Raw genomic sequence first — 17,285 nt, 5'->3', positions numbered from 1 at the left:
ATTCTAATAATTGTTATAGATATACAGAGAAGCTACGTGGAGAGGATCAACTGCAATAAAAAGTGCAATAAAACAATTAATATATTGTACCTGAAGCTGTTCTGTTATTTAATTTGATTAACTAATTTAAATAAAGCCATTTTCACTACGATGCTATTTTTGTTTAAAATCCTTTACACTGGACTTTTTACAGATCAGTGCTTCTCAATGAAGTTAAAGTTAAAGCAATGATAGTGAAAAACACAAAAATTAAATGATTAAAAAACAACAAAGACCATAATAATAAAAAAAAGTGTAAATATTTCCAACATGCAACGCAAAGGATGATCTACCTGGGTTTGGTGTCATAAGTTTCAGAAGATTTGAAGGATGCTGGGTTGTTTCCGAAAATAAAATTGGCCACTCCAACCCCAAATTTCACAATCTGTTTAGAGATGAATTGAAAAACAAGTCTGTTCTTTGAGTGGATCTACACTGGTTTCCTTTTGCAGCACCTTTCTTTTATAAAACAAATCTTGGGAGTGTTTTTGGTAACTTCAAAATAAAACACAAGTAAAGCAAGTAGCTGTAAAGCAATCCTGTTTAAAGAAGTGATGAGCTTCTTTAAAGTTCAGCACATATTACAGGTCTCCTATCGCTCGGCTTTGACTATTCTGGCAGAATAGGACGTTATCACAAATACAATTTTCGTTTCTTGTGACAATCTCAACCTTTGACGATGCTTCAGATTTGTTGTTCATCGTTCATTCATTATCAAAGTTTCCAAAATCTCTCTGTTAAAGCATAAAACTATTTTTCTACTCCAAGAAGTAAAGCAATGTTTTTCTGTTGCATTTGTCACTGAAAATAGAATAACATGGAGATTAGTTTCTTGCTTTAAGCTGATTATACAGTGAAGTTGTTGAATAATAGCAACACTTAAATGAGTGCTTTTTGGTTTATTCTATATCTTTCCTCAATAAGGTGAATAAGGCAAAAATCTTTATTTTTGTATTTTCCGTCAACAGGCTGAGTTAGTCATGATAATGTACAGCATTGCTTGACGTGAAGCTGGAATTGAGTTGGCAGTAATCCTAGATCAGGAGCCTTTTTTATTATTATTGTTTGAAATACAATCAGTCATATAGACATAAGACCATTTCTTACTGTTTTTACTTCCCTTCATTTTTTATGTTTTGATTCGGACGGTAGCCAATTTCCCTCATTATGGACTTTGCTCTTTTTTTTCCTCTCTCTTAAAAGTGATGGTTGGTTTCTGTCTTTTCCTGCTATTAATTCCAAAGCTCTGACTGAAAGAAATCAGAAGAATTGTTGCCCTTTTTAGTTTATGTGACCGTGGCTCCAAGTACTAAACTTACCCGAATAATGACCTGACACGGAAATTCCGTCTTCGGTAATAAGAATCGTCTTTTATTTCTTTCCGTCTGAACAGAACACGGTGGACAAGCTGATAAAGAAGACCAACCTGGCTCTGCTGGTGGGAACCAACAGCTGGAGAGACCAGTTCATCGAAGCCATCACTGTCAGTGCAGGTAAGGCCATCGCAAATAAAAGCTGGGCTTCACGCGCCCGGATTCGGCTCTGCGCCTTATCTGGACACGCTTAATGATTTCTGTGAAGCGTGTGTTTAATAGTCCGTTGAATTTAATTTACTTTTAATCGGAACAGCTGAGGTTTTATGTCTTTTGAGGCCCCTCGTGCGCTCTGCTTCATGCATGCAAATGACGAGCACAACCTGAAAGATTAGAAAACTCGCGCGTGACAAAATGGAGAGAAGTAATATCGCGTACCCGATGGTTGGTTGGGTGTAGGTGTTGGTTATATTTGTTATCGAATGGTTTTTAACTGATAAACTTGAACTAAATGGGATGTGATGGAAGAAACTGTCCTCAAATATCCTACAGTTCATTTTGGGTCCTTCAGCTCCGCTTGCAAACGAGCGTAAATCCACCAGGAATGGAACTATTTATCAGTTTCACTCAGCATTTAGGTGTGTTGTTTTGCCACACAGACTAAGAACTTATCGCATACGTTGAAAACACCTTTAATTTCTGTTGCGTGAAATCTGTCCAGCTCTCAAACTGATGCCCACGTTCCCCTGTTTATCAAAAATAAGCAATATTGCTCCTGGAGGCTTTGGGTGACTTCACCTCACTGAGGAATTATCATCCCAATCTGCCTTTTCATTTGGTATTTGTTTTACTCTTGGAAGCAAAATACCATAACATATGACAGATTATGAATCCAGATAAACAATAAATTACATGTCAGCTGAGCCGATTTTAGCTGATGGCTTTAAATCATCAGCAGTTAAACATGAAAGCTGTGAGGAGAACATCTTTAAATAATGCCTCTGTTAGGACAGGAATCCTGTTCTAACAGTACGTTTGCCACTAATGGCTAAATTAGTTTGAAAGTCGGGTAACATGAGTTAAATAGCGGAGATGTAGAGCAGTTGATGAGTTTTTTAAATACAAAAGGTTTTGGCTTCAAAAGACATCCAAACAGTTTAAAGACGACGTGCCCAGCATAAACACGGCATGCACAATAAAAATGATTTTATTTTATTTTTATCAAATACTGACCAATCGCATCCTAAAATAAGCTGACCACCTGAATTTTCATTCTCCATTTACGTAAATGTTAAATTATATATTAATGTTATGAATTTTAAACCGTCTGAGCCTATCAAAGGCGTAAGGGTGTTTTCACACCTGATAGTCCGGTAGACTCGGTTTGATTGGGGACCAAATTTGCAGCATTAGTTACAATTTCATCTAATGCGGTTCACGTTCACCCGGCACTGTCGAACAAACCAAGCCCTTTTAAAAGCCTGTTCCCCTCCTCACCCGTGGTGGCGCCGCAACAAGAACCACTGAAGGAAACCACACAAAAACTTCTGAACAAGACACTGAGCGCAAGTTCGTTTTCATAAAATGCAAACAAAAATGGAATGGTGTCAGAATTTAGCGGTTATTGGTTTTCTCTTTCTCCCACTAGTGCTAGACTCTCGCATTTATTTTGGTTGTATTTACCCAGAATGCCCTGTGCTACAGTTGGCTTCCTGCTTTTGGAGCGGTCTCCGGTTCTGCTTGGCATTCACATTTGCATTCAAACCGTGCCAGAGAGTTTGCTTTCTTTGGTCTGCATCAGAGTTTGATTACACATTCACACCTCCTCAAACAAACCAGACTTTCTTGTCAAACGAACTAGGGTTTAAAGCAGGGCTAGTTTGAATTCACCGTAGGTTACGCAGCAGAAGACAACAACTTTATTTAAGACTTCTTCCTCACTTTGCGGTTCAGTTCTAAGTTCGTAGCCATTCAGAGCATGCATCCCTTCCAGCCTCAGAGTAATTCGGAGCCCTATCTGCTGCTCTTGTGAAAAGATTAATTGTAAGATAAAGGAAGATTCGGTGTAGCGCCTCATTCTAGCACAGCTCTCCATGTCTACAGGCTTGTTATTGTTTACTCGAGAAAATCCGCAGTGTCCTCATTATCTGCAGTAAAAGGTGAAGGTCATACCTCAATAACTGTACAATCAAAGGGAGACGCAATAAAAAACAATTAGTTTTGGCATGTGAACGAAATACAAATAATTGAATTAATAATTGTGATGTACAGCTGAAAAGAAATCCTGTTTGTTTCAGACCCATTCATGTAGAATCGTTGTTTGGAAAGCTCATACACTTAAGTGTCTCCAAATTAGTTTGTCTGGTGGGTTTCTGTGTGTTTGTGCTTTTTTAGAGAGCCTGTTCCAGTAAAAAAAAAAAACTGTCTTTACCCTATTATCTGGGATTAGCTTGTCTACAGTGACAGAGTTCAGTGTGTGTGTGTTGAAGCGGTAGAGAGAGCCGTTTTCCCCTTTAATAGATGCATTTATTTGGACACATTCTTGGTCTTACGGCACACACGTGGCATAAGAAATCACATTTACATTAATTACGTTTCTGCTTAATTAAATCATTTAAATCCTTAAAGATAACATACCGTACAAAATCCACATTTCTTGCCCTTAAATACATTTTGTTGTGTGCTTGGAGTCTCTAGTTGAATTTAGTCTCTCCTTGTGCTGGGTAGACATCTTTATATTCTTCTTGGGTCATATTTTTCAGTCCGTTCAGTTTTCTCTGTCGCCTGTTACGCTCTTTTAACTGTTACGTCAAAAAGTATTTGCTGTGGAACTGCTGAACAAGGTCATAGACTTTCAGCTAGCCCTTTTCCCTTATCCGCCATTTTTATTTCTCACAGCAATTTTGTAATTTAATTTCAAGGATGCCAAAGCTACAAGTGGATATGTCAAGATGTTTGGTTATTGACCCACACAATTCATTACAACATTCCTCAGCATCATGGTGACTGAAACCACTCATCTTTGAAGGGCTTGTTGCCCTTTGGTGGGGGGTACATGTCCTAGAAAAATTAAGATTTGACCAGGCAGTTTGAAGAAGTTCTCTGCCACTATCAAGAAGGATTTTAGAAAAGACTTTGTCTGATTGAGACGCCTTCTTTAACTCCTTGAGCAGGTAACCGTACTGCGTGTTTTGAATAGTGTTACATAAACAGTTTGGCATTGTTTTTACCTTTTTTGTCTTGGAGAGTGATCCAAATGATGCAGTGATGTTCTTGGCGCCAGCGTTAGCTGCCATCAAACTCCAAAAATGGGTGGAGTGGGTTAGGGTTAGGGTCTGCAGCCTGGAGGAGGCGGAGTGTGAAGTTCCGCATTCATATTTCAAGAGACGGCACCAAAATGAGTTTCTCTGACACATCTCAGAAAAGGGATAGATGGGCTTGTGGAGCTACAATAATAGTAGTCTCAACTCGTTTTGAGACTACAGCCTGGCAGTTCCACTTCATATCTACCTCAACTGAATGATGTAAAAGTGAAACAGAAGCCTCTAAAAGCAGGATACAGTATATCCACTTTATCACCCGGACACACAAAAAAAACTTTTGTGCGCACTAGGCAAGGAAAACTGAGTTGTTTTTTTTTTCTTTTTCCTCTTTTTCTGGTTATTTAAACATGAAGCCAGTTCAAAACTCTGAATTGAACGTTTTTGAGAATGAGAGCTGATTGGATGCTTGAAGATCAAACCAGCAGTTTACTTCCAGCTGTGAGGCAACACACGAGAGCGGGGAAAGTGGAGAGTGAACAGGAGGGCGCTGACGAGAGAAATCGGCCTCATGCTGAGTGTTAAAAGTGAAAGCACAGAAATGTTTATGCCTCGATTCCCATTGCAACCTCTATGGTTGGTATATTATACACAATGCAATATAAATCTCCATATGTTAGATACATACAGAAAGGTGTTCAAGTTTGAAATATGTTTATTGTCAGTTATTTGCTCTGTTTTGCTTTGCTAAGATACCTACATGTAAATCTTCCTTGATGGGAAGAACTAACATTACTAAAATTCAATAAACAAAGAAATTGAACAAAAAAAATGTTTTCTAAATCCACAGTATTTGGTTTTTCTTGTACAGATGAGAGAGGCTAATGATTGATCTCTCCACAGATATGAAAAACACGCCATGTCACCTCTACGGATGTAAGTGGATGATAAGTTAATGTTATACCATATTAAATGTATAATGTGGTTCTGAAGGTAAGGTGATTTTATTTATATAGTACATTTTCAGCAACAAGGCAATCAATGTGCTTTACATGAATTAGAAGGAAATACAAACAAAACAACAAACCAAAAGAAAGACGAAAAGGTAAAAGTATAAAACTACATATTGGTTCCCCATGTGTAATAAGAATAAGTAGTCTGTTATTTATGAACTAGTCGGGGTTTCTCGGGATTCTTGTTCTGATAAAACCAGATGTTGCTTCTCCATGTTTGGTAAGATTAGTGAAGTGTAAAGCTAAGTGTTGGTTCTCCATGATTGTTTCGACAAAGTAGAAAAGAAAAAGGTCAAAGATTCGACACAGAGGGTCAGGTGAGGCTAAGAAAAATGATGCATTTTTAGCTCAGCCAAAGAGAAAGACGGACCAAAGCAAGAATGTTCAATGAAACAATGAATTTGAATTAATAACATAAAACAAAACTGAGGTTTGAAGTAAAGCCCAGAGGGATTTTGTGTAGAAAGGTGAGACTTTAATCTGCTTCCATTAACTATTGCTAACAACCTCAAGTATCATATCAAAGTCTTAATTTTAGAAAATAAGTGTCAATCTAAGTTCATTTTGTTGTTGCAGAACGTCCAATCCTTACAACGTTTTAGGGGCAACAGTGTTTATGTAAAATGTTTATTGTCCACTAGGGTGCTTAAAAAGTCACATTAAAAATTGCATGATAAAAATATGTGATAACATCTCACAACTCACTCGTGTGCTTCCTTGGACTAGCCAGCAGCATGGACAGACTGACTCTGAACGTAGAGGTCAACCTCGGACTGTTTCACATCTGCAGACAACTCAAAGAGCAGCTTTTCTTAGCCAACAGAGGCCTCCCTGTGCTTTGGCCAAATGTTTTCTGCAGGTCATTTTGTAAATAAAATGGACTATCTTTTTTTTTTGCACATATTGGATTAGTGACGCTGGAACAATCTGGAACTGTTTGGAGTTCGTTTTCCATAGAAGTCGCATCGACACGCCATGGAAACTGTTACACAATGAGCCCAAATGTAGACATGATGTAACGTGATGGATCAACCCTTCAGATACACGCTGCTGCTTCGAGGCTTTGATGTCCAGAGCATCTGTCACTGATACTGTGGTGGATTTAATATCTACAACAGATAAGCTTTGTCTAATCTTTCTTATTCCCTATCCTCCTCATTGCCTACAGTCTGATCTCATGTTGCCTCTCAGATGTTGGATAGAAATAAAGAACTTTAGGCCGCTTTCAAACATGTTTATATCTTGACCGAACACATCCTACTCCGTCATCTTCAGGCTTCAAGAGTCAAATCTAGATCTTGTGCTTTTTTATTTTGCCAAAACGCTGGAGAAGATTGAAGAGTCCAGCTTTAAACCAGCCCATCTGTTATGAAAACAGCTATGGGAAAACATTTAAGACCGTACCTTAATCTGACTACATCATTACGTCTATTAAACATACCCAACAACGCTTATGGGATCTTTATCTCAAAGCACAAAACCTGGATTTAGAGAGCCTTTAAAGTCCTCCAAATGTCAGCGGGTTGATGTGGTGCGAGTGTGTGTGAGTGTGCATGTTCATACTTTTGTGGGTTTCCAAGTCTGTGCTCAGTGGCAACTGGAGACGGTTACTGAGATTACACAGTGAAGATGGACCAGAAGACAGGAAACAGTGATTGCTGTGTGCAGTACAGTTAATGTCGGGGAACAAAAACTTTCACTTCAACACAGAAAGTTGAGTTTAGTTCTGTTTTAGGCGATATTTGGTGTAAAACTTTCTCTAGAGCCTGTTTTTCAGAATGTATTTTATTCATCTGTGTCAAAATTAACAATGAAATTAGTCAAAGAAGCTACTAATAGGTAAAAGAAACTACAAATTTCACTTCCAATATATTATTGCACATTTTATCTCAATAAGCACATTAGGTTTTATAACGTGACAAAATGTGAGAAAGTCTAGCAGGTCCAAAAACTTCTGCGAAGACGCTGCAATTACCAAGGAACAAATCAGGTTTGATGCTCATGATCTGAGACGCTGACAGGAACTTCCTAATTGTTCTTGCTTGACATCTGCATGACAACATAGATGGAAATAATTAGTGGCCATATGATTGTGTGTGTGGGCATATATTGTGCGTGCTGCCCGGAGGGCGAATCAGAACCCTGTGTGCTAATGTCATTTTCTGCAATGTCTCTGCCCTAAAGGTTATTTATGGCTAAAAGTTGAATGAGGTGACGAATCGTTCCCTAAATGTTTGTGTATATAACCACTGACTGAGCCCGACTCCAAAAGGATGTGGAATAAGGGAAATGTATTGACAGGCTATTGGAGAGACATAATTAGTTTAAATTTAGGACTGATGATGAGAGCTTCGTTCTTCAGTGGCTGCAGAGGAGCGTCTCATATGGTTTTATGGTAGCTGAGAATATCTATGGCCTGGAGCTTTTCTCAACAGTAATGGAAAGCAACATCTGACTAGAACATTTAAAACTGCGCCGACGATGTGGCCGAAGCGATTCAAGTGAGTCGACTACTGAAAAAGGACAGAAATCTTCGACTTGTTTCTGTTTCACACACAAGGCTGTATATTGTTTGGCTTTTGCTGTTATAAGTGTAATTAAATCTAAAGCCATTGAACGTGTGGAAAGCAAAGCAAGCACTGACGTTCCCTCTTCACAAATGGCTATTCTTTTGTATTTTACATTCACCCCTTAAAATACGCCCTGTTTAGTCCGCTTTAATCAATCTCTAATGTGTTTAAGTCTGTTTTTTTTTTTGTTTTTTTTGTGTAGAGGTGTGAACGTGCAATCAAACTCTGATGCAGACCGAAAAAGCAAATTCTGGTCCGCCTAAAAAGCTAGGTGTCGGTTCGGTTGATGTGAAGTCTGGTGCGGTTCAAATGCATATGTGAATGCCAAGCAGACTCCATTATTAATATTTGCTATTAGTGCAACAACCAGATGCAGCCTCTCAAATTAAGCACAAACTGAAGGTCAGACATGAGTCGGGGAAGAAACCTTAAATGATTATTTGTGTCGGATTTTAGTAAAGCGAGAACAGTCTGGTGACTTCAAGCTTTTCTACACAGATTTTCTGCAATCTGTCTGAGGAAATTGAGTCCCATTTGTGGAGGTAATGACACCTTCATACCAAAGAATCCAGGCCCTTCTGCCTAGAAATGCACGTGGTATTGAAAACATTTCAAAAAGGAACATCACGTTCTGGGTAATCAACAGAAATGGTGCGGTACTCGAGCAGGTCGTACACATAATCTTAGACTGGCACCTTATGAACATAAAAACCTTCAGCTTGGCATGTCGGACATCCTGGTAACCATCATCTAAGACTGGAAAATTGACAAATTGGTGACCTGGCTGGAGATGATTGGCATATGATTGTCCACAGGTCTGATGGAGAGGCACGATTGTTAGTGATTTAAGCACAAAACGTCGAGGTAAAAAAAAAAAAAAAAAGATATCAATGCTGTAGAATCCCTGATTAATCAAGATTTCATTCTTCATAGGTCTTGATAACTAAAATATTTAATGACTGTAGTCCAGGATTATATTTTATTAACTTAAAAAGTAAATATACCAGTTTAATTCGGGAGAGAATGCATAAAAAGATACATTCAAACACTTCACATGCTCATATGCTTTGGTTAAAGAATGATTATAGAAATGGAAATGAGTAGAGTTTTTCTTTCTACTGATGCAAGGACATTGCATCACTTCTCTAGCAAGATTGGAGCTGAACAATTGATATTGATACTGAATAACAGCAGTAACCTTGACACGTCAGTTCTCAACAAAGTTTAGAAGCAAAAACAATTAAAAAAAAAATCTCTCTTTCTTCACAATTAAATAAGAATTTTGAAACCTCTCACACCTGCACCATGGAGGTAATAAACAGTGCAGTTTACTCCTTATAAAGCAGAATTACTTAAACCAGGTAATTCTGCTGTAAGACCAGAATTACACCAGATATCAATGCTATGTTGTGTGTGTCTGTGACGACATATCATGGGTAAATACTACAAATTTGCAATGTGTACTACCACAGTGAAAAACGAATCACGAAATTTCACAAGGAGGAAGGAGCGCACTTCAATTTAGCAACTTGTCTGATGTGTTGCTCAAACAAGAAACAAAACGGACTTAAAGCAGGCAGAGCCAACAGGAGGGCCAAAAGCCCTTCTAATAACAAATTAAAAACTACACCCTCGAGACGGCGGCATAACGAAGCCAATTTTCAAGTTGAATCCTGTTTGCTAAACAGATTGAGAGAAAACACTGTGTTGTTAACATGGTCGAAAAGGGGAATGAACAAGACGAATTGGAAGGCACATGCAGCGACAAAAGGGGACAAAACAATGGGAGGAGAGGCAGAGGGGAGGGGGGGAAATCAATGGACAGGAAATCAAGGTGCTGAGGGGGACTGCTACGACAAAGAATGAGCGGGACAAAGAGAAGGGAGAGAAAAGATGGATGTTCAGCCACTCCTCACTCCACTGCCCTCTAATTACTGAGTCCACATTGTTGTTCAATCACCTGCTCCTCTGTGAGGGCGTCTTATTTATGGGCGTCTGTGTGTCCGCACCCGAGGGGAACGTAGGTAATGTGGCACTCAAGAAAAAGAAGACAAGTACAGAGAAAAGGTGCATTTGTAGCGGAAGTCAGAGGATGGGCCATGCCAATAAGGTGAATGAATACAAAGATGGGAAAGACATGGATAGAACAGCATCAGGTTGAACTAAGAGCTTCGACCTGCTTTAAAGGGGCAGTATTACGTAAAATCAACTTTTGAGTTTTGCATCACGCCATTACGTTCTTCCCTCATCAAAATCTGTTGAACTTATTATGTGAACTGCTGCTCAGTCCAGTGCTCCGATGAACGTTTAAAAGAAGAATAATGTTGTTGTGACGATGTGCTGACGGCAAAACGTCAGAGCAGAAGCTTCTTAAAGAGACGGAGGCCCAATTTCAAGGTGTCAAACTGCAAAGTCTTATGTTTTTTGCCTCATGTTTGATATATGCAGTGTTTTTATAACATCTGAAGGCGACATAGTTACTTTATTGAGCTATGAAGTGATACCATGTGGCCAAAGCACACATAAGACTTTCCCTTTAAGATTTATTCCTGAACTGTGTGCTGTGTTCATGGTGTTTAACATGCTTCAAAAAAATCTGAGGCCCTGCTTAAATCACACACATGAGCTCTATCTACTCTAATAGAAATGCAAGCCAGGTTTTCAAATGTTACCTGTAATTGCATATGAAGAACGTTTATTATTGCCTAATATTAACACATGTTGCTTAATTTGCTTATCTATCCTGACTGCATTGACTTGTAAGTGTTTTGGGGGTGACAGTTAAAGGGCATAAATGATTTTGCGAGGCTCTGTATGTTTTTGTTTCTATGCACTGGCATAAACAAATCCCAAAGTTGTCTTCCTACAGTCTGCCTCGAACAAAAGTTTTTTTTGTTTTTTTTTGTGACTTATAGATGACGAATGAGTGACTCACCAAGTTGCCGGTTATTTAATTGATGTGTTTATCACAGACTGTCAGAGACGGGATGACTTGTTCAATCATCAACCCATAAACCGACTGTGTTCAAAACGGTACCAGAGCTTTGAAATTCAAATGTGCTTCACGTGGATGGACAGGAGACATTTCCGGGCCATAAATCGAAAGGCTGGCTCAGGCGACGCTCGAAAGTCCACGACCAAGTCCAAAGCGAGGCTTCGGCTCAGAGCTCGAAGCTTTCGTGCAGCTGGAGGACCTGCCAGCCTGACTCCGAGTCTGTGTTTTAGCGTGTGCCCCTGACAGACAGCCTGACGGAACCGCTGGTGCATGAATACAAACATGAGCATGTCATTGGGGGTTCTGGCAGACAGACCACGCTCACATAATTAGTCACACAGCTGTCCGACTGCAGCACGATTTTAAAAAAAAAAGAAAAAAAAAAAGTCTCTTAGATTATGAAAATATGGTTGTTTCCTCAAAATAAAATAGCAAGTTTTTTTTTGTTTTTTTTTTAAATGCATAAAGTGAATAGGAAAAGACTTTGAAGCTCAAGAAATAATATAAGGCTTGTCTAAGGCCTGTCAAATCTATTTTCTGGTGGTTTCAATAATCAAAGTGATTTGTTTCTGTGACTGCACTGAAATCTTCAAAGTCCGAGTGACGTTGATAAGAGGCATAGGCAGGGACAGATGATGAATTGTCTTTCCCTACTCTGTGTTAGTGATGGCTGCCACAGTGACCGGGAGTTGCTCGTTTTGGGTCCCAGTGCGCCGACGCCTCTAAGGATGTAACGCAGCATTACGACGGCAAAATTCTTTCTCATCACGGCGAGGTTTCTCTCAGAGCAGCTCAAAGTTGCTGTCAGTAAACGGCTTTTTGTGGTGAACCAACATTAAGCTTTCCCATAATCTGTAAAGAGGCTCTCACCGCTTCGAAGTCATTTGTGGTACTCGGTTGAAAAGATACAGATGACTTACGGACGCTGCCAGAATGGAGTGGTTGGCATAGTTTGGACCAATTAAGCTACAAAAAACACAAAATCTTACCAAGTACTTCTGCTCTAGTTTCTAGTGCAAATACCTTAGTGCTTGAAATAAGGCAAAACTAACTTACAGCAAGAAATAGGAACTTGTTTTAAGTCAATAATTCTTTAATTTTAATTTAAAAAGTTCTCTTTGTAAGTGAAAAAAATGTTTTGTTCCACAGGTAGATTATTTAACTCATAGCTTGTACCTTTTCATCAATACTAAGAAAGTATGGACTTAAAACAAGCTCCTATTTTCTGTTGAAAAGTGACTTGTATCTTAGTTTTGTCTTATTTCAAGTGCACTAAGAAACTTGCAATAGAAACTAGAGCAGAAATACTTGGTAAGATTGTGTGTTTTTGCAATGAAGTTCAAAACTAAAGGGCTAATCGCTGGTTTTAATGAGTTTTGACTAAACTTGGTCATCTGTTATCTTAAGTACTAATGATAAAATAGAAAAGTTATTTTAGTTGCCCTGTTGTTGACAAAGTTAATCCAAGAGATTTACGGAAAGTACTGAAATAGTCAAAGCTACATGGACAGAAAGACTGAAATTCTCGGCCGACAAGGCTTCATTTAAAGTGGCAGTATTATGTTTCCCAGGCTTATAGTGCCGTTTTATAGCACACTCAAGTGTAAACTTCAATTGTTAAGAAAATGCTATATGTGTATGAAGTGACTTTGTAATGAAATGCCTTGAAATTGGGCCAGTGTCTCTTTAAAAACTCCTACTCTTTCTGAAACTCATACATCATCATAACATCGCTCCTCTATTAACCATTTAACAACATTTTTACCAGCGTTTGCACTGAGACGTATAGTGAGCTCAGCAGATGCACAGTTGAGTTTGCTAATTGCTGCTGGCTAGTCTGAAGGAACTGAGTCAGGGAGTCGCAGGGGAGGACTGCTCTGCTAGGCGGCGCTAGGTTCACCCAGGTGTTTTGCACTGCCGAATTGTTGACATGGGTGATTAAAGGATTTTGCAAATATGCATGAAAGAATCAAGGCAACACTCGAGGTATGCCTTGATGATGGAGTAAAGTTATAACGAGATGCAAAGCTTGAAAAAGTCGATTTTACATGATTCGGCCCCTTTAAAAACACGTTCAAGGCGAAATCAAAATGAAACCTGTAATAAGTGAAGTCTCCTTTCCACTGTAAGAACTCTCACTGCCACACGCTGAAGAACTCCTTCCTCCTCTCCTCGTGCGGCGGGACGCGATTAGAGAGAAATTCGTTTCAGCAGCCGCGGCTTTCCTGCACCGCGGCTTATTTGGCCACATCAGTTTCAAACTGCGTTGCTCGTCTGTGGGCCTGGACGAGAGCCTTGTGTAAACACACTGTGTCAGGCAGGATTCTTCCAAATCTCTTGTGCACAGACCATATCACTTAAAGAGCAGAGTGCTGCAGGCGGACGTAGTCATGGACACACACCTCACTTGGCTAGCGGCCTGTAGAAACAAGCCGCAGTTCGTCGTCATTTGTCAAACCCTACGAGATTGCGACTTTTGAACAGTATAAGCGGGCAGCGAGAGACGAGAACAATCTAGCACCTCCGTAAGGCAAGGAAGAAAAGTGTGGTGGACAACCTACTTCTATAACTCAGCTGGAATAAATTGCTTTTTTTTCCCCCTAATAAACCAAATTAATAGAAAATATTTCTTTGCACACACAAATTTGCAGCCGTTTGCTCTAATGAGGTAACGGCACAAAATAATGAAATGTTGTTACAATAATATATACACACACATACACAACGGAGAGAGATTTCCCATGAAATTTAAAAGATAAAAGGAATAGTACGAGCGTGTTTCTAAAGCTATACTTTCAACACAAAGAAAGGCGAGCATTGGATGTATTAAGCTCAATAAATCTCAGAATTACTGTCAAAGAAGGCAAAAAAAAAGAAGTTACCCAGCCGTGCGAGAAAACGGCTCCAGTCAGCCATCATGGAGTGTGTGAGCAGGACGGAGAGCTGCTGACGGTATGAAGTGACATAACTCAGATGACTGGACTCGTTTTATAATTCATGGCCGAGCGTCTCTGCCTAATTGAAACCTTTATATGTCATGACAGCGTCGCCTGCTGCTCTGACCTTCTGCCGTTTGTTTGTGTTTGATGATTTCAACCATTATTTTTAATTACAGACTTCTTGGCCCCTGTAGAAAAGACTTTAAATTAACTTACCAACGTTTGTGTTGCTGAGGAACGCAAGCTATAGAAACTGCACACCTCAGTTGAATTAGCTTGCCATTGACAGAGTGAATAACCGCGTTCCCTTAAATGGCCAGATCCAAATGTTTCCTTTACAGTCGGTTAATTGAATTAGCTTTTAGCAAAACAAAAAAAAGCTTTGTTGTTTCCAAGAGCACCAGACTACAGATACATGGAAACATCATGTGTGTGTGGGGGTGCGTGGGGGTGTGCAAGGTAGAAGCTAGGATACCCTGTAAGAAATGGTTTCCATTTTTTAAAGCACAAATGTGAGATCTTTCAAAAACTAGGAGGCAGAGTTAGATGTCAAGTTTGTTTGTATTGCATATTTCAGCAACAAGGCAATTTAAAGTGTTTTACATAATTAGAAAAATCATCATACAGTCACCAATTATGAAACGAGCAATATACATTACATTTCGTCAAATGCTGTCATCAAGCAAATCCATGTTAAGCATGTGGATCAATGTTCAAGTGATTATTAATCAGAGACGACTCTAAACAGGTGGGGTTGTACTGACGGTATGAAGTGACATAACTTGAGTTTGAAGGAACTCGGTGTTTCATCTGTTTTTTGGAAGCTTGTTCCAGATTTGTGGTGCAGAGAAGCTGAATGCTGCTTCTCCATGTCTGGTTCTGGTTTATGGGGATGCAGAGCAGAACCAGAAGACCTGAATAGTCTAGGTTGATACAACAGGAGCAGATCTTTAATGTATTGTGGTGCTAAGCCATTCGGTGATTTATAAACCAAAGTATTTAAAAGTCTGCACTCCTGGTTTTAGTGAGAATGCAAGCAGCAGCGTTTTGGATCAACTGTAGCTGTCTGTTTTGTTGGGGGGTTTATTTGTTTGGTTTGGTTTTTAGGTAGATTTGTGAAGACGCTGTTGCAGGGACCAAGATAAATGTGTAATAAGTTTCTCTAGATCCTGCTATATCCAGGATTAAAAGACATTAGTCCTTTTAATCCTGGATATATTCTTCAGGTGATAGAAGGCTGGCTTTGTAATTGTCTTTATGTGTCTCTGAAAGCTCAGGTCAGAGTCCGTCCAGATTTCTGGTTTCCAATTGTAATAACTGAAGCCGCACTGTGACTCTGGATGGCTCCTCTTTGAGTTCGAAGATAATGACTTCAGTTTTGTTTCTGATCATTTTTTTTGTATTAAGGCAAAAATTGCATGGACGGTTGTTACACTCGATGCTTCTGCAATTGGTGGCCAAAATATGGGGGGAGGGACTGGTGGAAAACTTTCCTCAAGTGTGCAAACGTTTGCTTTGGTCTGCTGTGGTTTGCTCGGGGGAATTGAATCGCATCGGCATCTTTTTTATTTTTTTGAAGTAGACGGGAAGTGGATGACTGAAATGAAATCAATGGGAGGTCACTGCTCTCCTTGGGATTCACCCAATCACTGCGTTTCACTCAAGCAGCGTGCAGCCTCATTTACTTGTTGGTTTGAGCCTTTTCTAAATGGAGCAGAAATGGGAGTTGGGGTTTTGGGAGGCGGGCGGGGGAGGAAGGGGTCCTGGCTTTTTTTATCGAGCTGGAAAAGTAATTTGAATTTTATGTTTAAGCATCTCTTGCATTTAATCACAGTCAATATCCACACTCTGAGAGAGCTGATCAGGATGGCTATAGCTCATGTCCTGAGGAAGTGATTAGACTCTGATACTGACATTACACAGACGTGTTGGGCAGTCGGGTCACAAATTATTGATCTGACATTTATTTGAGTTGACTGATGAGGTTTTTCAAAATGTCAGGTTAAAGTTAAAGATGGTAAATATGGCTGTATAAGTGTAGTTTTTTTCCCCCATTGTGAATCTGTTTTGCATATAGAATTGGAACATTGTACCATCATTGCACTTTTTTTCTTTCCTTTTTTTTTTGGTTTTGTTTTCACTTGACTGTGTGTTTTATTAAACTCATCACGGATTTGACATCTCACTGTAAGCAATCAGCTTCACCCACCGGTAAACAACTCCCCTGTTTCCATGGTTATTAAACCAAACCGGCTTTGCAGAATTGCCAGCAGAAATCACTCAGGAGGCGCAGCGGAAACCAGCATGGAAAAACCTTTCGAGAATCACAACATGGGAAAAGTCAATATAATTTGGGGGTTTTTTTGGGGGGATTTTTTGTTGTTGTTGTTTTTCATCTGAACCTTCGGCATTTCTGACAAACAACTGCACCGCAGAGTTCACATCTGCGCTTACCCGTTCGTGCTGTGTCCTTGATTCTTTCGGCTTTGAGAAATAAAAGAAAAGAAAAAAATCCCAATCAAGGCTCTGCCTGAACTCTGTTTCTTCCTCCCAGGTGAGGATGATGACGACGAGGAGTGCGGCGAGGAGAAACTGCCGTCGTGCTTTGACTACGTCATGCACTTCCTCACCGTCTTCTGGAAGGTTCTGTTCGCCTTCGTTCCGCCCACCGACTACTGGAGCGGCTGGGCCTGCTTCGTCGTGTCCATCTGTATGATCGGACTGCTCACTGCTGTCATCGGTGAGCACAAAGTCCCATAAAGTAGTTCACTACACAGGTGCATCATGATTAATTAGGATATTAGTGTGAATTGTATTTAATTCCAAGCAATATATATATATAGAGAGAAACTCATTCATAAAATTTTTATTTTAAGTGTTTATAGTTGTTAATTTTAATAATCATATTGCCCAGTACCACCATGGTCTGTAAAGCAAGTATTGGCACCTCTTGCAGTGTAAGCAGGTGCAAAGTCCTGTAGGGGGGAAAATATGGCTTGTCAGACGAAGGAAGCATGAAAGGCGGTAAATTTTCCCAGTAGATCGCTGTGCTGACTTTGGACTCGATAAAGTGGAACAACAGCAGCAGACGTCGTGGCGCCCCAAATCATCACTGCATCTGTAAACTTTCTACTGGACCTCAAGAAACGTGGATTC

The 17,285-nt window shown here is 39.7% G+C and overlaps 1 protein-coding gene across 2 annotated transcripts in view; it reads left to right on the top strand.

The window, feature by feature from the left end:
• Positions 1–17,285, top strand: part of slc8a1b (solute carrier family 8 member 1b) — a 155,673-nt gene that overhangs the window by 125,463 nt on the left and 12,925 nt on the right. For both annotated transcript variants that reach the window (XM_028006480.1, XM_028006479.1), the window contains exons 7-8: positions 1,433–1,532; positions 16,684–16,869. In XM_028006480.1, the coding sequence (XP_027862281.1) occupies positions 1,433–1,532; positions 16,684–16,869 (286 nt within the window). The remainder of the gene's footprint in view (positions 1–1,432; positions 1,533–16,683; positions 16,870–17,285) is intronic.

This window comes from Xiphophorus couchianus, chromosome 22, assembly GCF_001444195.1.
Source record: "Xiphophorus couchianus chromosome 22, X_couchianus-1.0, whole genome shotgun sequence".
NCBI lineage: Eukaryota > Metazoa > Chordata > Actinopteri > Cyprinodontiformes > Poeciliidae > Xiphophorus > Xiphophorus couchianus.
The sequence above is the reverse complement of the archived record's forward strand: the minus strand, read 5'-3'. Positions and strand labels throughout refer to the sequence as shown.